Consider the following 22,643-nt stretch of genomic DNA (forward strand, 5'->3'; position numbering starts at 1 on the left):
AATAACTACATTTTATTTTATTTATTTTTCGTAACTAAAATATTTTTTTAAATTACACATCGTAACTAGCATCCTGTATTTCACAAGTTCCTCTTTGAAATTGATTTTCTCTCACCTACCAAATCTATCTTCTCCCTCACCCCTCTCTTTCTCTCTCTCCGTTCCCTCTCCTACCCTAGATCTCGTTTCCCCTTACCCCCTCCGTCCCTCCTCCATCTCCACCACCAATGCCGCCGTTAGCACAAAAAACAGTGGGTGAAGCAGGAAAAGGGTACAAACCTTATGAACGTTCAAACATAAAATCTATCCATAAAAACAACTCCCAAAGCTTCTTTGGTATTCGTACCAATAATGCTATATATAGCAACCTGATGATCTCATTGTATTATATTGTTACTTTAATCTAGTAACAGTATATTTTTCGGCTTATTTTTTAGATCTGGTCCCTCCGGCACGGCTCAGATCTGAGCTTATTATATTCCGACATTTTCTGGCGTGCTGGCGTTTTCCGGTGTCCCTCCAGCGTGTCAGCTCAGATCTGATCGTATTCCGGCGTGCCGGCTCAGATTTGAGCTTATTATTTTTTTGTATTTCAAATCAAAGTGTATTTTATTTTCTTGTATCTGGGATGGAGGTGTATTTTATTTTTTGTATTCAGTATTTGAGTTTATTCGTTAATTTTTTTGTGCACAATTCAGTGTTTGGGCGTGTATTTTATTTCTTGTATTCAGTATTTGAATGTATTTTAATACATGCGATTTGACTCTATTCTTCATTTTCGTCATTTTTTGAGTGTAAATACATTCAACTGATGCGACGTCAGGCGGCGACTTTAGTGATCTGAACTCTAATACATTTAAATACAGCCAAAACAAAAGGATTATCAATACATAAATACAATGAAATACACAACTCCTTCGTGTATTTAAAGGACTTATTCACTCTGTTTTTATGATACATGTATTTCGCTTTATTAAAAAACACGAAAATACAGCCAAAACTCCTTCGTGTATTTAAAAGATTTACTCCACTCTATTTTTATGATACATGTATTTCGCTATATTTAAAAATACAAAAATACAATCCAAATCACATAAAAGGTAGCTATGATTTGTAAATTGCAAACTTATAACTATATATTGTTAGGAGCTTATAAAATATATCCAGTTGTTTATGTAAGGCTCCCTATAAATAACATGCGCAAAACATGGCATGTAGACATGATGTGTTGGAACTGGGCCTGCTGCCTCAAAAAAGACGAACTGGCCCAACAAAGAAAAGTTATAACTGGACATGCGTAAACTATCCCATGCAAGGGATAAAATTGTCAAAGCAACACAAATATTTAGGAAGGAAGCCGCCATTACCTTTCAGCCAATGGAATTGCTCCAATTATCCGAAATGACTAAACTGCCCTCAAAATGCCAAAGCAGGCATGTTGACCGACTGTGTGCTTATCCCATTTATAGTATACTAGTGGCATTTGGCCAGGGCTTAACTAAGATAAAAAGTTAAATTTGTATTTATTTTTATTTTTTAAATCTTTAACACGTGACAAAAATTAAGTTATAGAAATAAAAAGTTTGATAGTTTATTTGCCTAAAATGAAAATTTAACAAGGCCCAAAACTAAGATTAAAAGTTAAATTCTCCTCTAACAAGAATAGCTAAGAAAGAGCGAAATGTCAACACTCAAGTATGCGGGCATTTCAATACAAAAAAGATGCTTCAATATCATTGAAAAAGCAGTTTCCATGTGCGTCAAGCACATCTATGATTTTGGAGAAATAACTAGTAAAGGAGTTGGCCTAGTCTTCGAAAGGTTAAGAAAACATCAATTGAAGATGAACCCGAAAAAATGTTGCTCTTTGTGACATTAAGTTGTTGAAAGATTAGTTCGATATTTTCTGCAAACTCTTAAAAACTAAAGACTTTCCATATATTTAGATTGCAAAAAAATATTTAAAAATTGAACAAAAATTGAATTTTTGTCCTTACTTTAGACCTTTTTTTTTTTTTTTTTTTTTTTTTTAACCTTCAAACAACTACATGATATACATTTATCTTTTTAATTTTTTATAACAACATCCAATATGAACTATACTTACTAATGTTTTCTTTCCAAAAGAAGAAAATTAATTACTCGTATCGTTCTAGAGACATCAACTATTTATGCTATATTTATTCTTTTTTTGAGATTTTAATGAGGTTACTTATAATCAAAGATAACTTTCAAACAAATAAAAATAAAATTTTATACTTACTAATGTCCGTAGATGTCAATTTCAATTAAATTATACAAAGTATATCGAAAAGATGAAGAAAATTAATTACTTTTCTTAATATAAGTAGACTTTCGTGCTACTTTCTAACAATTTACGTGATGAGAAAATGACATTTTTCCTTTCGTTAGTTTAAATGGAATATATTTTATAAAATGTATACTTTAATTATTTTCTCAAACACAAATGAAGATTCAATGCTTCATGATTCATTTATTCATGTTTCCCTATGCTAACAAACACTGCCTAACATTTTTTTCACCCGCCCAAAAAAAAGATATACAAAGAATATAAGAAGTATATTCTCTTTTGTCACAATTTGTTTGACATTACTATTGCCTGAGAAACTAAAAAATTATTTCATTAACTACATATTTTTCAAAGACGTTCTCAACATTTAAACTACTCTATCAAGTTCAGATTATAATTTCTTTTTATGTAATTTTTAAGTGTAAATATATATTAAGAAATATATCTATGAATTCATACCAAATATTGAACTGACTGACCGAATAGTACGCCTTGCACTATTTTTTTAGATGAATGGAGTATAAACTACAACTGACATTGTTCGTTATGCATAGAAAATATTACTAAGTATGCGTATCAAATTTAAAAAATAAAATATTATAATACACCAAATAATATCTAAAAAAGAAAGTTAATTTTGTTAAACATGAACAATATGGCTAATCAACATACAAACCAACATAATATGCCAATGAAGATTCATATTTCAATATTGTTAACAAATGATTAGATAAAAATAAATATTTTAGGTAACAATATCTAATCCAAATGAAGACCAATTTTATTTGTTAAATTTTTAAAGTTTCACACTGAGCAATTAAAGAGCTGTTAATTAGAGAAATTTCGATTTTTGGGTGCAGTACATGTTTTAATCAAGGTAAACTGCAAATGTGGTGTATTCTCTCATTCAAATTACGCATAGTGACGTGTTTCTTTTAATTGACTTCATGGAATTCACAATTTCTTAAGCCTTTTAAGAGGAGTTTAAAATTTTCTAAATTTATCAAAATTAGGTGTGGCACTTAAGAAAATAAAGTAGGAGTAAAAATAAGATATATGAAGAAGTTAATACATGTCACATCACCTTAAAAAAATTAGCCTAGGGGTTTTGTATTATCAAAAAGGTTTTAAAAGTGTCTTGATATTTTTTAAACAACCTATAGTAAATGAAACAATAAAAGACAAATATAGTGATAAATATGAAAAAAAACAACCTTTAGTTGGCAACACTTAGTTGTAATCTAACCAAGGACTCTAATTAACTCTAACTAAGGACTACAAAAAAGTTACATTGGCTCTTATATATAGTAAAATCTAACACTAGTTACCGTAAGCCCTTGCTAAGCCTGGGCCCAACTCAAGCTACAAAACTAATAATTCTAATTAAAAATTATTTGCTTCACAGTCTTACTTCTTCTTATTGAAAACAATCAAATTAACTCGAATTACAACCAAGGATATATATTTTCTGGGACATGTTTTTTCTTGCGAGTTAAATTCCAAATCCTCCGACACATTTTTAAATCTTGTATTCCTCTTTTGTGAATCCCGAATTGATGTAGCATGTCTCATATTTATGTCTTTATCGTTTGGTTGGGGAACAAGTTATCCCAAAATTAATTATGTCAGGATTAGTTATCCCGAGATTCTTATCCTACCCTTCCACGGGATAAAAATAATACTACAATTTAGGGATTGGTTATTCCAAGGTTTTATTCCAACTAAAGATGAGATAAACTCATCTCAAATTTAATCCCGAAATTAATTATCTCTTATCCCTCGTACCAAACGAAGACCTACTTAAAACTCGCATCAACACAACAAACTGGGAAAAAACTTCAAGTATCTACAACATATCAAAATCAATTATACAAGCTTGGAATTAGATGGTTGGTGTGCACTATTTTTTTTCTCCTTCCACCACGTCATTTTGGTGTTTTCAAGCTTGTTATCCATTTTCGTGAAATATGTTTTCTTGTCTAAGTCTTTTGGGTTAAAAAATAATGAAATGTTCAAAGTTTTCACTAAAAGTGCATATGAATACAGACTCAAAAGAGATGGAACAAGAGAATGATAGATTTCCCATCTTTCTCCTCTTTTCACTCTGTTTGAAATAATTTCATAACAACAAACAAATGAACAATCCACAAGAAAAAAATAATGTAACAAAGGAGATAAACTTACCGAAGAAAGGAGCTGCAAGTCTCAAAACAGAGCATTAGAAACACATGAGGGACATTTTGAAGCTTCTAAAAAAGTAGACCATCACTAACCTTTTAGTACTAAAAGAACTAAAATCATACGCAACCTAATTAAGGACAAGCTGTTTTTAAAAGATAAAAAGATCAATGTTCTGTTTATTGAATGAAATTTTCTATTTTCTCCGTCTCTATTTATGTGACATCATTTAATCGGATACTAAATTTAAGAAGTAAGAAAAGAATTTGTTATATTTATCAAATTACTCTTACTTTAATGCTTAATTTTATTAATTTTTCTTCACAATAAATATACATCTTTAAAAGTAAGTGGGACACTAAAAATAAATGGAGATTCTGTCATTAAAAAATTGTCTAATAAAAAAAGATAATATTTATTTCCGAACGGATTAAAAAGAAAATGATGCCTCGTAATTTGAGACGGACGGAATATATATCTTCTTTTGACATGGGTAAAAGCTGATAACAATAAATGTAACTGGCAGAGTAAAATAAGGACATGTGGCTGTAGAAAGTCCTCAAAATCGAGCTGGTATCGTGGAGACAGGCAACAGCCAATTTGCATTTCTTTCAATTTGTGCTATTCGGGTTCTTAGTACGTTAGAATAAAAAAACAAAAAATCAACCTGATTGATATCTAAGGACACGTGGGGTTTCAAAGATGGTCCTTAAATTCTTGCAAGGTCCAAATTGCCTTCAGTGAGACAACAAAAGTTCTTGGGTCGTGGCTTATATATAGTAGTAATTTATTTTGATTTTTGCTTTAATTTTATGTATCATATAAATAAATTAGATTGAGTGTAATTGTATAGTTATTGTCTTTTTTTCTCATTTATTTATTATTTAATAATTTTATTTTTTCTTTACCTTATTTTTTTTATAACACCTATCCGGTACTTTACTTTTTTTCATAAAAGGGGAAAAAAAATTATCCCTTTATTTTAATATATAGTATTTGCATCTATCCTCCGTTATACTATGTGGCCAATATTATCCATGTCGCTATAAAAGGTCTCAAATATACCCTCAGATTAACAGATTACCCTTTCAATTACATAGTTTCACTTGACCCATTAACTTACATTTGGTAACTCGTAACTCACATAATCAACTTACGGTGGTGGGTAAATGGGTAATCAAGTGAAATTGGGAAACTGTCAAAGATACTACACTAGGCTATTCTAGCAAATTACTAAATATCTAGAATTTTTTGTAGCTCCAAAAAATCTAATTTATTATTTCACACTCCCCCTTAAAGTGATTTTTCTGAACTACCCCAAGCTTGTCACGGAAGAACTTAAGCGAAGCTTTTGGACGTGCCTTGGTGAAGATCTCAACAGTTTGTTTCTTGACACCTCTTGCTTTGCAAATGATGAAGGTTTTCCATCCTCGATTGGTCCACGTGAAACATTTCCTTGTCGAGTTTCATGTTTTTGAGTTACCGGACTCCCCATTTCTCTGAGCTCCTCGACAATGGTGTTATCTGCAAACACACCTATAATGGGCAAGCTTGAAACTTCAGGGTTCAATATTGTAGAGCCCTCTCGTTCCAAGGAAACTTCATAATTCAAGAAATTTCATTAGTATCAAACTCCTCATCTGAGCCGGTGACAACTTGACCATCAATTTCCTGCGAAGCCTCAACCCCAACATAGGATCCACCACCAGATTCCCATTCTAATTCCTCAGTAAACTATTTGTCAGCTTCAGAGATTCCAAAAAACATGTCGTTTGTCTCTCCATATGAAATTGAGCCTTCAAGGTCAACTCCTTGATCTATTTGATCTTTAGCTTCTCCATTTGCTTCTAGTATTTGTTCTGAACCATTGATTGACCTTGATATGTCAGACGATTAATCATGAACTTAAACTTCCGCTACATCTCCCTCAATACTTTCTCCGGAATAGTCACAATTGGCATATAAGTTTTATACATTGCCTGCTCAGGTTCTACTTCGCCATCCTTCACGTTCAGACTTTTGTTGCCAATTTCAGGTTTTGCTTCTTTGATTTCCTCGATAACAGTTACCACGTTACCAGTCTGAACGTCTTCAGAATCTTCTTGCTTCTTGTTGATGATAAAATTTTCTTCCTTCCCCACATGATGTAATGTATTATTTGTTGTTACAGTGACTTTATGGCCATTGTATTCACGAAAGATGGAAAATTTGGACTGATCTCCAGTAAGACGGTGCACACATCCTGAATCGACGATACAGTTTATTTCAAGATTGATGGAAGCATCTACACGTCGTGTCTCAAAGAACGAAGCACTTTTCTAGTCTTCTTCTTCTTCTTCTTCTTCTTCTTCTTCTTCTTCTTCTTCTTCTTCTTCTTCTTCTTCTTCTTCTTCTTCTTCAGTAGCTTTCGTTGTTTGAGCCATGTTGTTTTCTTTGGCTCGATAATATCTTTTTATGTGTCCTAGTTTACCACACCGGTAACATTTGAGAGTCTTCTTATAGTTATTAGTAGACTCTCCCTCCTTTTCTGGCAAGCTTGAACCATTTTGAAATCGGGAGTGCGGCTATCTCCAGTTGCTTCCCCTTTGAAGTTCCTCTTGTCGGCTGCAGGAGCATTTCCTTCCCCTTCTTTTATAGACACATTAGCCATATATTTGGATAATAACTCTTATGATGATAACAAATTCTCAAACTCCTCCAAGGATGGTTGTTGAGCCTATCCTTAAATTGATGTAACAAAAGGAATATATTCTAACTTCAAACCACGAATGATAATTCTTCTCATTCATGCTTTAGAGATAGCTTCATCCGGATTTAATAAAAAGACCTCAGAACACAAGTTCTTAATCTTCAAAAATACTCGGCAATAGAAAGATTACCTTGAGTGGTGTTAGCCAATTCATTCTCCAATATTTGTAGTCGAGCTTCATCCTCCTTATTGAACAACGAATTAAGAGTCCTCCATGTTTCATGAGCTGATTTGCACCTTATAATATGATCAAACAAATTGTGCGAGATGAACTTCTTTAAGATGAATTCCGCCTTCACATTAATCTGCTTCCATTTCTTGCATTGCATGCAATGGTATTTTCCGATCTATCGACAGAAGGACTTGTGTTACTCCCATTAACAACACGCCCACAAGGTATGACTCCATACATGTCTTCCATACATTTAATTGAAGGTTCAACAGCTCCATCTCCATTCCACTAACATGACTGCTTAAATTCGTCCATAAAAAACAGTTGAATCTACCACTAACCCGAACTTGAAATAACACCTGGAAGCCAATCTACAGGTATGGCTTTGATACCATGTAGAGAAATAGCAGAAGAAAAATTAAATTGAGAAAACCTTCTAATAGCTCAAGATTGTTAACTAAGATCGGAAGATTCAACTAAAGAAGAGGAAGCTATGAAAGGGAGTGTTTACTGGAATTGGGTTTTATTGGCTTTGAAGTGGGTTATTGGGTTGGTTACAAATGCCTAATGTCACCCTTATTTATACTTCTCTAGGGATGGTTCTAGATATTCTTCTAGATACATCCATAAGAAAAATCTAGTTATTTTTATCTTCTAGCACTACTCTAGAATATCTAGATATTTCTTCAAGATAACTATCCAAGATACTACATTAGGCTATTCTAGAAACTTACTAAATATCTAGGATTTTTTGTAGCTCCAAAAAATCTACTTTATTATTTCACAGTGTCTACCATGATCGCGGAGGCCAACCAGCGATCGGAATGAGCATTACTGGTTGGGCTTCGCTATCGTGGTAATGGGATCGCAAACGCATTGGATGAAGGGGGAATAGGGGCATCGAGCAGCTGTTCTTAGCGAAGACGGGGTTCCAGGCGCGAACGCGTTGAAGCCATGCTGGTGAGTTGCCGCGAATGCACTACCTGTCGTGATCACATAAGAGGGGTTGTTAGGGTGTGAGTTGGGCCCCAAAAAACTTCACTTTGTTTGTAGACTAGACGGGCGTGGCCCATGCTCACTAAAGTAATTAAATTGTTGTTCTAGCTCAGACCAAACAATTGCACTATAACCCCTTCATAAGTGACTTGAAATTGAAAATCATACTAAAATGATTGAAACAAATAGCTCAAAAGGCTGTTTGCAACTATTGTTGTAAATTACACTCCATAGCAGACTTCTATTAGTATAATCGCTACACACAAGTTTACACTCCGTAGTAGAATTCTATTAGTATAACTGCTACATACAAGGTACCAGTAAGTGCAAACAAAAGAGGTAATGACCATAACTCTTATTTTTTGGGTCAGGATGATCATTACTTGTGCACATGTCATCCATAACTGCAAGACACCTAGCTAAAGCCAAAAAATTGAATCCTACTTTTTAAATGAAATCTAAAACTCTCATCAACCAAGCGTTTTAAAGTTCATCTAGCACCAGCTCACCGCAACAACCTTCACACTGATGCAATGAACGTTACCAGGAAGCCATGATTTGTTGCATGTGTAAAATAAATACCATAACTAAAGACTTCTGTGCACATTATTGTGATTAATAGGTGCTTTTGCTTACAATATATATATATATATATATGAAAGAGACAACCCAAATGCATCTTCAAGAACGTCTTGATTCATCATTTCAAATGAGCTGGAGTTACAATCCCCAGCTTGGCAGCCAACTTTCGCTATTCCAGGAACCACATAAATGAGAGGCATTTTGAAGTACCTTAAAAAATCAAGTAAACACCAATCAACTGAAGAAGTTGAAGTTGAGAGGAGTGCAAAAATAGAGATTATAGAGTTATAATTTAAATATACATCTAGATATTTCACCTGGTAGAAAATTTACCAGATAGACCCTCATGTAGTTAATCACGAACTTGTAGACAACTTCAAATGGCAAAAATTATTAAGTGGTAGAAAGTGTGCCAACATCTCAATTGATTTGGTTAGTGATTCAGGTAAAGTAAAGTGTCATTATTTAATGCCTTAATGCGATTGTCGTAGCAGCCATTTCAGATATCTCTTTTCCATATTTCTCAATGAATAGGGCAGTCACAACGAGGACACCAAATAAATTAAAAATAAAACAAAATCATAAACTATAAAAGCTTCAATGTCAAAAGTGAGTGTACAACAATGTCAACAGCTAGCTAAAGGAATGAAGTGCAAAAAAAGGAGTATACATAAATCATCATGAAGTGAATGTTCTACAACGATTCTCTGTTCAAGATATGTTTTCATGTTATTTTTTACATATAAATGTTGAGTTTTTAGCCAATGTGAAGACTATTCAACTCCTATATCTTTTGTTTTATGAGTTTGCTGAAATTGCTAAGTCTCAGCAGTTTCACCAACAAAGTTACAGATCATTCTTCTACTAAATCTATTAATGAAGTTGTGTTACTACTGAAGTTGCAATTATATTGTTGTTTTAGTTAATTAGTTGTATTCACTCTTAACTTATCTTCTTGATTTTCAAATGTCTGGATAACATCCTCAGGTACATGGGTGAGAAGTACTTTTGTTGATAGCTAAAGAATAATTTCTAAGAGAAATAAGAAACTGAATGAGCTCACACATTTGTACTGCATCAGAAAATAATATATCCCAATATCAGTATCAAAAGCAATCTTATTTTAAACAGAGTTGTTGACTCTGATATGACATACACTCAATAGTAGATCTCTTACCTTTCCACCTCATATATCTCTGACCTTTCCACCTCATATATTAATCATCTAAATTCATTGAGTAACCTTTACAGTCTCATAATCCTCTACTTTTCCTAACGGTTTACCCTCTCCAAAAACATAAAAGCAGCTGGTCAATCATTTTCTGAAGAATGTCATCAAACTTATGATGCAACTGCTACAACACTCTAAGAGAAATCCGGCCAAGCAATATCTTTTTTTAGTCTTAAGAGGGGAAAAGTAAACAATAAACACGATGTACACGTGAATTACGATAGATGTTCATCGAAACATGCATTGCTTTTTTCTTTAAGCTGCAGATGACTGAAAAGAAAGTGGAATAATATGTTAGAGAAATTAAAGGAACATTGCAAAATGTAGGGAATAAAGCTCTATAGAAAATCAGTGACATATATACTACTTGTTAACCATGGAAGCAAGTCCACTCCTGTCCCTGTATTAGTTGATAACTAAAACAGTTCATGATGACAAATAAAGTTCTCCAGAAATAGCCTGCAACCATAGATATGGCCATCTAAGGTTTATAGTCTGGGAAATGTCTTCAAATAGTCTAAAGAAAAGAAACACATTGAAACAAAACTTTATAATCCCAAAACTACAATGAAATCTTCCCACACCCTCAAATGAAAAGAGAGTAAAAAGGAAATGAATGATCAGCCTAAGACTTTGTAAGAACAAAGAGAAAATAGAATGATAATCCTGCCTCAGATAGATACATCAACAAAGCATTTGTAGAAAAAGCAGATAAATCAAAGTTAAATCAAGAGTCCAGGTTATTCCTGTTAAAAATAGAGTGCACGTTTTCCCTTATCGAAGCAAAATTCCGAAATAGTGCATGTTCATTTAACTGAATAAGAAACTATGAGAGCAAACTAATTGATATTCCATAGACAAAGAAACACCTACGAAAATTACGAAGCGAAATTAACGCAAGAATAAAGTGAAAATTCATATTAATTTAAACTGCCGTAAGGCGCACAAGGTTTGAGGAATAGTTTTGAGAAAAAAAAAAAAATTCCTCAATGTTATAGCATTCAAGTTTTTAGTTTTCAAGTGACAGCATAAATTTGGGTAAGTACAACTTTCAGCAACAACAGTTAAAAAAATATATATAAGCAAAAAATGGCAAAAACACTCGCATGCAATAACTTTGAATAGCCATTTCTCTCCATTCCATTTCCGACATCTCAATACAGAAGACACATAAATACTTAAAGAGACAAAGACTGATTTTAAAAAAAAAAAAAACATGAGTGAAAATGGCAGAGGAAAACAGTTGTTCCCCACACAGATTAAAAAGTAAACATGTGTTCCCAAAATAGTAAAATTGAACGGTTAATATTTGGGTGAAAATCATTTACACCCCGCAACTTTGTTTTAAACCCCCCCCCCCCCCCCACCTTTATCCTAATTGACTTTCTTAAATACCTATATTACCCTCACATTATCAACTTTTGTAAATTATGATATTTTTCATTTTTTTGGATATATTTTTTTTTAAAAAAATCGTAGAATAAAAAAAAATCACTAATAATAATCAAAACTCTAATATCTATTTGTGCAAGTAAAAATAACAGGTAATAATAACTTCATAAATATATTTCAATGCGTACATACATATATACATACTATGCATATAATAGTGATACAAAAAAATAGAGACAAATTTTTAAAAATTATTTTTTTATATTGTAAGTACAATTTAAAATTATAATTTAAGAAATATTCCATTAATGACAACCAAAATTTATTTATTTATATAAACAACATAGAATAAGAGAGCAGTGAAACTTAAGTACACAAATACGGGCATGTACATACATATATACATACTTAATGCATATAATAGTGAAATAAAAATCATAAAAATAACATTAAAGTAATTCTATTTATAACGTTAATGAACTTAAATAAGAATCTATAAATACCTAGGTTAAAAATAAATATTATATATAATATAAAAAGTATTACATAAATAGAGGATTGAAAATAACAAGGGTGAAATAATAACAAGGGTGAAATAGATATTGCATAGAATAAAGGAGGGAGAATGTCTATTTTTCAAAGTTGAGGGGATTTTAATTTTTGAAAAAAAGTTGAAGGATGAAAATGATTTTCACCCATTAATATTTAGTTGCAAAATACAGGTGTCCATAGAAGAAACCCAAAGAAATTCAATTACCCAATAACATATGGAGTTGACAGTACACTTTTTTTTTTCCACTTCTAGTTGACTGTACATGAAATTAATGCAATTCGATTCGTCCCTGTTTAGGGTACTATTTATGTAGCTTGTGGTACAAATATTTGTAGTTGTGTTCGTCCCATCCAACTCCCACTTCTATATATTAGTAAAGTAAAGTAATACTCCGTAAATAACAAAGGTGTTAATTTATCCTACAAATTTTTAGTTTATCCTACACATTTCTTTAGTTTTTCCGCTCTTGTATAGGCTGTGGCTTAAATTATTTTAGCAATTTTTGCTCTATATGTCTTATCAATGAAGATGAGAACCTAAATTTCGTTTAGGCTTTGACTAATATTTCACATGATGAGCAGTATACTTTTGGTTTGTCTGAAAATTACCAAGATTAGGATATGGAAGATCTTTTTTTTTGGAAATTACATGTATTTAACTCGAAATTACATTCTAGAAAAGACACTAACAATTGCACGTCAAGTAAATATTGTTTAACTTTTTTTATATAAGTTTAAAAAGAAATTACACTCGTAATTTGGAATACACCGCAAAGCGCTTACTCAAAAACTAGGGAATATATTTAATACGAGCGCCATGGGTCTAATTCTTAACAAACATAATACATTACAAGTACTAACTTTCTCCAACTTCTCGTACTACAAACAAATACAAATAGTGGCGACCTCAAATCATATATACTTTAACATGTGATTTTCCAGATCAAGATTACAATATACACAAGCTTAATGTCTGGTGATGATATATATGTCAAGACGCCACTTATGTCTAGAGAAACAAATGAGTACATTAATGTCTTGCAAGGATGAAACTAAAGAGGGTAACCGGAAAACCACCTATCAACCATGGGCAGGCATTGTTCCGGCTTGTATTCAGGAGCTGTATGACCCGCACCCTAAATAAATTAAATCATGAAAGCAAGACAAGAAAAGAAAGGAAGATTAAGATGTAGTGCTTTTCGTTTTAGAGTTCTTGCAAGTAGGGAATAGTCCTTACCTTAACAGTTGCATATGTCAACTCATAATCATTTTGTGAATACTCCACCTTGTATCTACATAAACAAAGTATGAGGATTCAGAACTCTTGGTACATGTTCAAGATTGGGAGTTAAAGAAGTATTAGACACCAAGGAACCAACCCTGCAACTTGACCATCAACAAACCAAGGCTCCCAATCATCTACAATCGGCAGTTTCAAAGTTTCTATCCATTCTTCTGTGCTCAAATGAGGAACAACCATGTCATGGTCACCACTATCAAAGTAAGAAATTATCAGTCTCTTCCAGTAAATTTTTCCCAATGATTAGGCTTAAAAATATAGTACCAATACCTTAATTTATTGCTTATTTTTCTTAAGCCAGAACACCCACGGCTATAACACAATGAATAGCTTTATTCAATATTCAAGTTGAGCTATACCTCTTCTTTCTTTGTCTTTTGTTTTTTCCCTTATCTAGCGATTAGTAAAACACAAAGAAAGATATTTCTAAGATATTAGTGACTAATATATTAAGGTCACTTATAAGAACGACGTAACATGAAGAAGAAGAAAGCCATCTTGGAGTAATACCTATAAATTAGAGCTCGACAGGATTTGCTGGTGAGATGCCGATGATCATCAATGACACTTTGGACATCATACACATATGATTCGGTTCTCTTCACAGAATATCTAAAATGCATGCTTGCATTGCATCTCACCCACTCCAATGCTGTTTCCTGGTTTTTTCCATGACGATATCATTCAAAGGCTTTTCGTTTTTCTCCCATTCAATTTACTTTCTCGGCTAGGGTTAAACCTACTTCAAGACCTTGGGGTTCGGGGGGGTGGGGTAGTATTGGATATGCACAGTAGGAATAAAAACTGTATTTGCATACCTCACGGACGTTTAGTGCTTTCTGGACAGCTCTATCGTTTGCCCAAATATGCAAGTATATGTAGTTGTTTGTCTGGTTTTTGGGTTAAAAAAGTTAACTCTGCAAATTCTTGTACTCCCTCTGTTTCAATTTATGTGAACCTATTTCCTTTTTAGTCCATGCCAAAATGAATGACCTCTTTCCTAATTTGGAAACAAATTCACTTTATGAAATGATTTACAGCCACACAAATATTCAAGACTTATTTTGAACCACAAGTTTCAAAAGTCTTCACTCTTTCTTAAATGTCGTGCCCAGTCAAATGGGTTCACATAAATTGAAACAGAGGGAGTATAATATATCAAAAGAATTAACACAAGACATGATGCTAAGGAGGCCTCGTTAGGGGCAGAAACAGAGACTTACTCGACACCATGGTCCTGCATTTGTAGGAGTTTCTTGGAGAATGCTCATTAAAAATGGCAGCTCACACCAAGGTTCTAAAATATGTGACAGTCGTATGTTCTTGAGACACTACACACATGCAATGACAGACTATTTAAGTCTACTAGAACTTTGAAGATATCTTAATATTCTGTAAGTGCAGAAATTGATCCCTTACCCTTTCTACTCTCTGAAGATCATTTAGACATAATATGTTATTTGGATCAACGTCCATGTAATTCCCCTTGCAATTTTCTTTAGTGGACTATACAGTAACATTAGAAAGATTAATAGCAGAACAAATAACAAAATGTAAGTAATTTCTAGTTGAACTACTCAAGAAGTTAGTTTCTTGCATGTAGAGTACAGACCATAAGCTATTAGATACCTGATAGATTTTATCTGAAATAAGTCCCATACGATTAGCATATTTGACTCTACCATTGAAGGCGCTGTATTTATCTGTTAGAGCATTGCCTTGTATATATCCCTACATTCAATCCAAATCTTCATGTTTGACGGCAGAACTTAAAATGAGATGTATCAATAACGATAACGGCAAGAAGAGGTGTGCAACTGAATGCATTGGAGTTCATACTTTGATATTCAATCGAGGCTTGTCACCAACTTCAATACCTTGGGAGAAAGAAAAAGGTCATGAAAACGAGATAACACAAAGACTGATCCTGAACTCAGGTACAAGATACAATACCATTGTATATTTTGCGAGTAAGCAGCGTGACAATAAGGCCGGAATAGGAATCACCACTTACATACAGTGGATTCTTGAGATACTTGGGATGATCCATAAGCCACTACAGCACAAAAATTTCAAGGTCTCATGAATTTGCTTATGGAAGTTTCATGGGTTGGAGCTTACCTTATGCATAAGAACAAAGTTTCAATCGATATCGAGACATGAGATGTGAGATAAATACATGTTGTTGGAGAAAAGGATTCAAACAGGACAGGGTCTTGTAACCTTTTTCATCAGGTCTCAAATAGTAAAGTTGATTTTTTCAAGATTAAGAATACCAATGGATAACAAATCCAACTACAACGAATCAATATTTCCAGAACTGTATTTAAATTTTATTACCTAGCAGACATGGAATTTTGAAATTGTCTTAAACATCTATAGAAATTAAATATATGTAAACAGAATTTAGGAGGAAGACTCCACCTATCATATAAGAGTAACATTTTCCTCTTTTACAGTGTCAGGCAACAGAAAGATATTATGTTCCAGACTTGGCATGATTAACTGCATTCCCAGATAGTAAAAAAAAATAAAAAAATGACCCAAAAAGATTTTTTTTATTGGCCATAGTCCAGGGCTAACTGAAGATAACATTTTGTTTTTGTTTTCTAAAATAAACTTTTATTAACAAATACACATTTGTCTTTTGGTAGCTAGCTAGAGTCTGAAATATCCAAAAAGGGTATATATTGAGCCATTTCGATCGATATCACAAGAAGCAATTTCAGCCAACACATAAAAATCTCAATGAATTTGCTCAAGACAAATTTCTCTCACCTTTCTAAGGAACTCATAAGTTAGAGCTACAGAAAGGGTATCACTGCAGTTGTAAGCTTCTGAAGTCTTTGCATATGAGTACCCTGTGCCAGCAGGTTGATCTATAAATATTATGTTGGCCACCTAGTGATTAAACCAGATAGAATTTGCTTATATAAACGAGCAACAGTGAAAATATAGGCAAATGGTAAAAGGGTAAGCTTACAAAACCTTGGTCCAAGAATTTGAGTTCAACTCCAATTTCGGTAAATTTCCACTAGAATTTGCATAATCAAAGGTTAAAGGGCCTGAAAGAAGCATCAAGCGCCATTTCTACAACTTATTAACTTCTGAGACAATAGCAATACTTGAGTGACTTTCTGAGATAATTATTCGATATGAGAAATTTTTGTATTGTTTTTTTTTTCAAAGCATTAGATTCTGACTTTTGTGTTAGAACTAATAGTAATTCAAAATAGAGGGCAAATTAAATGCAATATGAAGGGAGGAGGAGAAAATTAACATACCGATCTCATATAGAAAGGAAGAGAGACCGGAGCAACCTGGACCTCCGGTAAGCCAAAGCATGAGGGGATCATTTTGTGGGTCTCTCTCAGATTCTACAAACAAGTAAAACAGCTGCACTTTTTCCTCTTCTTCAACACCAATGTAACTGCTAAACATATTAAATGTTAAATAGGTTGATATTAAAAAAGTAAAAAAACAACAATTATATAGAGGGTAAAATAGCGACCTTTTGAGTAATATAGACATATATAGTTAAATGACTTTTCTGTTACAAACTAAAGAAATATGACTTTACTAGATAATTTCAATTAGTTGAGTGATTGGATGAACATATCAATTACTACAAAATTTAGAGCGTCCCGTGTATGTGTGTGTAATATATAAGAAAATGACACTACTTGCCCAGTTTCGAGTGTGAATGGAAGTTTTCCATTGAAGCCAGGTAGAGCGTCAACGATGAAGTGCGACGACACTATATTGCAAAGAAGTAGCAGCAGCACTGGAAACACAATCAGCTGTAGCATTGTAATTCAGACAAGCTCTTTGAAAAGTTCTGAAAAGGAACAGCACTGACACTCACTTAGGTTTTGTTTATTACGTGGTGGTCGATGCCTTCACAGAATAAAAGAGAGAGAAAAGGTGTGGGTAAGCAAAAGTACCGATGGTATCCAAAATTTCACTTTTCAAGCAAAGATGGAGCCTCGTATAATTTTTGTTGGTTGAACCTTTACCATTATAAATTTTTTTATGATTTTTTTTCTTTTTAGGTTGTCATAAATATTACTCTCTTGATCTCAAAAAGATTATTCTTTTTTGATTTGACACAAATTTTAAGAAATAAAAGAAGACTTTTAAAATATGTGATACAAAATAAGCCTTAGATATTTGTGTGTTTCAGGAATCATTTCATAAAATTAAATTATTTTTAAATATAGAAAGGGGATAATCTTTTTGGGATAAACTAAAAAGGAAAGAAAGATAATTTTTTTGGGACAGAAGAAATATAAGATATGAGAATATGTCAAGGGCAAATTGAAAAAGAGAACTAAACTGATTTCTTGATTTTGTGAAAACCTCAATTATTTTAGATCAATTTTTAGAAGTTAAAACCTCAATTATTTTAGATGGGAAGGAGTACATAAAAGTGATACAGAGGGAGTAATTGCCAATATTCGAGGGCGTCCACTTACATTTATTCAAATGAAATTAATTATTGTCCCTACAATGTGCCTAAACCCTGTCTGGTTCACCTGATCTTGTCCATGGTTCAGCTCACCCATTTAATGCGACCACATTAAATTGTCGTCTCCTCTTTTTATTTATTTTTCTAAAATAAAAAAAAATAAAAAGTCGTCAAGCAGCATTCTCTACTCTCTAGACAATGAAAATTTGCAGAGGTATTATTCTCGATATAGTAGTGCTAACATTTCCCCAAACCAATCGAACTTGTAAAATACTTCCTCCTATTTAAAATAATCGAGGTTTTAGATTTGGAAACATGAATTAGGAAATTCACTCACTCCTAAGTGTACTGAATAAAATACCCTTAACTAAGAGGGGCTTTGAAACTATAACAAGCGTTTGGAACCAAAATGACCCATTAAAAATCAAAGTGAACCAAAATACCTCCAAAAAAATTTTTGGTACAAAAGTACCTTTAGCGCAGTATTTTATGCGCTAAAGCACTTAATCATGACGGAGTCGTTAAGTGCTTTAGCGCAGTAAAATATTGCGCTAAACCAAACTCTCTCTCCCCTATAGCGCAGTAAAATACTGCGCTATAGGACTCCACCATTTTCCCAAAACAGCCTCTTATTACATTTCACACTTTTTTACATAGTTTAGCCATATATTAATCATTCTTTGAGACTTCGGAACTTCAATATTTTATATAGAACCCTACTTATATTTGTACGATTAATAACGTAAGCTCAATACATCAAGGATACGCAAAAAATTGGATTGTCGTTTTAGTTGGTTGAAAAGTGCTCGAAGTCATTTTTTGTTTGAAGACTTGTAGTCATTAGCTTTACGTTACTTATGTTTTAGGGTTTTGTGTTATTTTTAAATTAATGCTTAACTTTATTTCGAATGTGTCACGTTTTTTTTAATTATCAATTTAGGATGTGAAACTATAAACAATAATAAAGACTAAGATAATATTTATAAATATAAATAGATATGCAAAAAATATATAATATTTACGATAAATTGTACAACACTAATGTATATACACTATCGTGGATGGGTCCCACATGTGGTATGCCTGAGACTATCCTTAGGCCTAAGGCTCATACCATCCCCACCGCCCTCGCCATCGTCTCCATCGCCCTTTTTCCTCTTAATAATCGGGCGCTCCAAGTCATAATCATCTCCTCTTCCCCTAGCCCTTGCGCCCTTAACTAGAACGTGCTTCTTCTTGGGATCTAGTCCCGCCGACACGCTCGAACCTCGGTAAGCCGGGTCCGAAACTCGACCTCTTCCTCGTCAGGAGTTGCCACCGCGGGCGCCAAAGGATGAACCTGAAAAATATATAATAATTAGTACCATTTCTTATTTATATTGAATACATTAACGTTTGTTGAATAATCAAACCTGTGTATCAACGGGTGCCTGAGTAGGCTCTGAGATGGGAGACGAGATGGTCAGGTGCGAAATATGAGGTAGTCTCCTGGACGAGATGCTGTTCGAAGTCCAAATAAAGGTTATAAAAATTAAATAAATATTTACCTTATATTGAATAAAATTGATTTTAAGTAAAAATCTTACCTGCGCCTCGATAGTCTCATGAGAAGACACCTCTGCCTCGGCAGGCTGATGAGAAGGCTCCTGAATGGGTTGCTCCTGTGGACCCACTGGCACTGAATCCTAAAATACGAAAAAAAAATGAAATAATAAGTAACATACATATTTAAAATAAGTACTTTAAATAATCAAACATGTATTTTAAATATTGACCTTATATTGAATAAAACTAATTTTAATAAAAAGCTTACCTGTGGCTCGACAAACCGATAACCAAACCGGAAAAAAAATCGACATTTATTTGGTTTGATTTGGTTTGGTTTTTAAAAAAAACCGATATGGGTTTGCTTTTGGTTTCAAGTCTAAAAAAACGGAAAAAACCGAATCCAAAATATATATATTATTTTAAAAATAAATTTGTATATATATATATTTATAATATATTTAAAAACAAAATATTATTTTTTATACTAACGCTTTTGAATTAAAAATTGCTCTCGAAATACTACCAATTTGTTTTGTGCTTGCTCTCTTGTTCTTGGCAATACTACCAATTTGTTTTGTGCTTGCTCTACTGTTCTTGGCAATACTACCCATTGCTAAGAATAAGTATGCTCCCGAGTTTATTTCGGGGTGAGTGTTCTTGGCAATACTATTTCACATGAGTTTAAATTTAGATAGTGATTACAATGTATTTTAAAAAATCGACAAAAATCAAAAAAACCGATAAAAACCGACAAAAACCGAATTGTAAAAACCGATATAGTTTGGTTTGGTTTGGTTTGACAATTTGAATAACCGACTCAATTGGTTTGGTTATTTTTTAAATAAAAACCGATCCAAACCGAACCGTGAGCACCCCTACCTGTGGCTCGACAAATCATGGGAAGATAACGCGCGGCGTCGACGTAGGCCCATGAGAAAACGCACGAGTGGGTGGCTCGGTGGACCCGGCGCCGAAATAATGAGTAACATATATATTTAAAATAAGTAATTTAAATGAACAAATAAGTATACTAACGGATAAAAAACTCATCGAAGTCAAGAATCCCCCCTTTAAATTCCTCACGGGATCGGCCTCATCGCGTAACGCCGGCCAATCGACGTTATCACGCTCCTCCAGGTGTCCTCCTCCACCTCGTCCTAAACGTAGGTGAGTCCCGATGGTGTCCTCCACCACCCGAAATGGCTGCTGGACTAGAACGGGAACGTCCTCGGGAATGGGATCGTCTCTCATCTACGCCTCCACCGCGTCCTCTAGCAGCACACGCGCGCGCGGTCTCTCGGGGAGACGACCTCCTCCTCAGCGACTGGTCCTCCTCCTGGCGCTGGCTGATACTCAGCCTCTGGAACAGGCTCCAGCATGCGCCTAATCTCTCTTGCCTGCCGGATACCATCCTCGGATATCCGTACCATCCTCGGATATCCGTACCATCTCCACCGCAAGCCCCGCAAGGCATATGCTCTAACCCCAACATGCGTAATCGTTGTACGGCCACCAGCTGCATTTGTGTTCAATAGTAAAAAAAAAGTTATTTTTAAAATGTAACAATTAATGCAATTAAATAAATCTAAATACGATAAACTTACCAATGCCTCGTACTGCCCCGCGAGAACTGAGTATCCTACATCCCTTGCGGGACGCAAAGCTGGGTTGCCGATCAATCAGCGTGTGATCTGATGATACCAGCGCATGTAATCCACAATGGGAGTCAAATGGCCGACCACCGCTAAAGTGCCCAACCTGTTCTCCCAACGGTGGAGCTGGATAGCCATGAAAGCTAGAAAATCATTATCAACGGTAGCCCGATTGTCCCGCTGGTAGTGTCGGAGCTCATGACGGACGTCAAGCGGTATACTCTATGTATGCCCAAACTGTCGTAAGACGCGCTCGGGGATGTGGTCCCTACGATGTCCAGGTGTATCAATGGACACCGCGACCTCCAAACCCCCTTATCTGACCTGCCCTACAAAAGGCCGGCAAACCATCTAATATAGCAGCGTACGGCGTCCATATAAATAGTTGCATAACATATAAATACAAATCAGTGATCACCAAGTAGAAAAGACGTTTAATTAAATTAATAATGTAAAGTTAAATAGTTTTACCGCATCGTCCGTCATGTGATCAAGCTGGTCCCGGAATGGAAGAATACTGTGGTGCGTATCCACATCCCGGTCAAAACCCGTTGTCCACCTCCTCGCATAAGGCATGTCAATCTCGAGGTGATGCCTAGGTACGGGCTGAAAAGGCAGCATCCTCTCCCACGCCCATAACTGTAAGCGATATTAGAAAATACGATTTTTTAGTCGTCGTTTCAAGAGGTTTGTTTACATTAAAGGAACGCACACTTAAAATATTACCTGGAGAAGAGCAAAAAATCCACACACATCGCTGACAGCACCAATAGACGCTCGGCATAGGCATCTGTAAAGATACGCCAAAACAGCACCGCCCCAGCTGTAGTCTCCCAAGCGGTCCAGATGCTCCAAGAAAACCAAATAACGTAAACTGACAAAGGCACCCGATGAGTTCGGGAACAAGATGCCCCCGAATATAATAAGCAGGTACAAACGGGCATGACGATCAACAACGTCCTGCTGGGTGTCGTCCATAACGGGATCCAGACCTTCCAAATAAGTGCAGAGTGCACTAATCTGAACCCGACTTTGTCCCGAGATCTGGGCCGCGGCATCAGGCACGAAGTGGGTGAGCCTAGTCAACTCCGTCACCCATGTCCTACCAGGAGGAGGCTCGTACCGAGTGTATAATGGCTCTCCATCTACCCGCAATCCAAAGAGGACCTCCACATCCTGAAGTGTAATCGTGGCCTCACCGGTGCGAAGATGGAAGGTATGTGTCTTCGGTCTCCACTGCTCAACCATGGCCGTAATGAGCGCCCTATCATGCGTACCCGACCAACGGACACGCAACGATAGATGCCCCCCCCCCCCCCCCCCCGAAACAATATCTCTAAGACGCGAGGGTGTGGGGGGCGCTCGCGTAAAAGAGTCCACGCTCTCTGCAGCCTACGGGGACGGAGCCTAGTCGATATCCCTATAGTACCAGCCCATAATAACTCTGACCTATGATTGCCTTGCAAAGACAATACTAATCTATCATCGGGCCCCGGGTGATCATCGGGCCCG

General features: G+C 34.8%; 2 protein-coding genes and 1 long non-coding RNA gene across 8 annotated transcripts in view; all 3 read right to left on the reverse strand.

Moving 5' to 3' along the window:
• LOC132050045 (serine carboxypeptidase-like 18) overlaps window positions 1–17,377 on the reverse strand; it is a 33,669-nt gene extending 16,292 nt beyond the window's left edge. The window contains exons 1-14 of one of the 6 annotated variants that reach the window (XM_059441062.1): window positions 17,151–17,377; window positions 16,748–16,896; window positions 16,452–16,528; window positions 16,242–16,364; window positions 15,417–15,519; window positions 15,303–15,340; window positions 15,093–15,194; window positions 14,883–14,969; window positions 14,687–14,794; window positions 14,282–14,353; window positions 13,974–14,122; window positions 13,543–13,623; window positions 13,401–13,455; window positions 13,067–13,299 (exon numbers count right to left, since the gene is read on the reverse strand). In XM_059441062.1, the coding sequence (XP_059297045.1) occupies window positions 13,216–13,299; window positions 13,401–13,455; window positions 13,543–13,623; window positions 13,974–14,122; window positions 14,282–14,353; window positions 14,687–14,794; window positions 14,883–14,969; window positions 15,093–15,194; window positions 15,303–15,340; window positions 15,417–15,519; window positions 16,242–16,364; window positions 16,452–16,528; window positions 16,748–16,896; window positions 17,151–17,272 (1,350 nt within the window). In that variant the 5' untranslated portion in view covers window positions 17,273–17,377 and the 3' untranslated portion in view covers window positions 13,067–13,215. Of the gene's footprint in view, window positions 1–13,066; window positions 13,300–13,400; window positions 13,456–13,542; window positions 13,657–13,733; window positions 13,857–13,973; window positions 14,123–14,281; window positions 14,354–14,686; window positions 14,795–14,882; window positions 14,970–15,092; window positions 15,195–15,302; window positions 15,341–15,416; window positions 15,520–16,241; window positions 16,365–16,451; window positions 16,529–16,747; window positions 16,897–17,150 lie in introns of those variants that run through there. The other 5 variants (XM_059441059.1, XM_059441061.1, XM_059441063.1 and 2 more) reach the window with 5 other exon arrangements.
• LOC132050043 (uncharacterized) lies at window positions 8,552–11,427 on the reverse strand. The gene is made up of 2 exons (XR_009413211.1): window positions 10,428–11,427; window positions 8,552–9,198 (listed from the first exon to the last, which is right to left on the reverse strand). It is a non-coding gene; the product is annotated as an uncharacterized LOC132050043 (long non-coding RNA).
• Window positions 17,378–21,449: 4,072 nt separating the features above from the next.
• LOC132051031 (protein MAIN-LIKE 1-like) lies at window positions 21,450–22,391 on the reverse strand. The gene is made up of 2 exons (XM_059442341.1): window positions 21,858–22,391; window positions 21,450–21,770 (listed from the first exon to the last, which is right to left on the reverse strand). The coding sequence occupies exons 1-2, from the start codon at window positions 22,377–22,379 to the stop codon at window positions 21,570–21,572; spliced, it is 723 nt and encodes a 240-aa protein (XP_059298324.1). The 5' UTR covers window positions 22,380–22,391; the 3' UTR covers window positions 21,450–21,569.
• Between the last annotated feature and the right edge of the window lie 252 nt (window positions 22,392–22,643).

The sequence above is a fragment of the Lycium ferocissimum genome, chromosome 3 (assembly GCF_029784015.1).
Source record: "Lycium ferocissimum isolate CSIRO_LF1 chromosome 3, AGI_CSIRO_Lferr_CH_V1, whole genome shotgun sequence".
Classification (NCBI taxonomy): Eukaryota; Viridiplantae; Streptophyta; class Magnoliopsida; order Solanales; family Solanaceae; genus Lycium; species Lycium ferocissimum.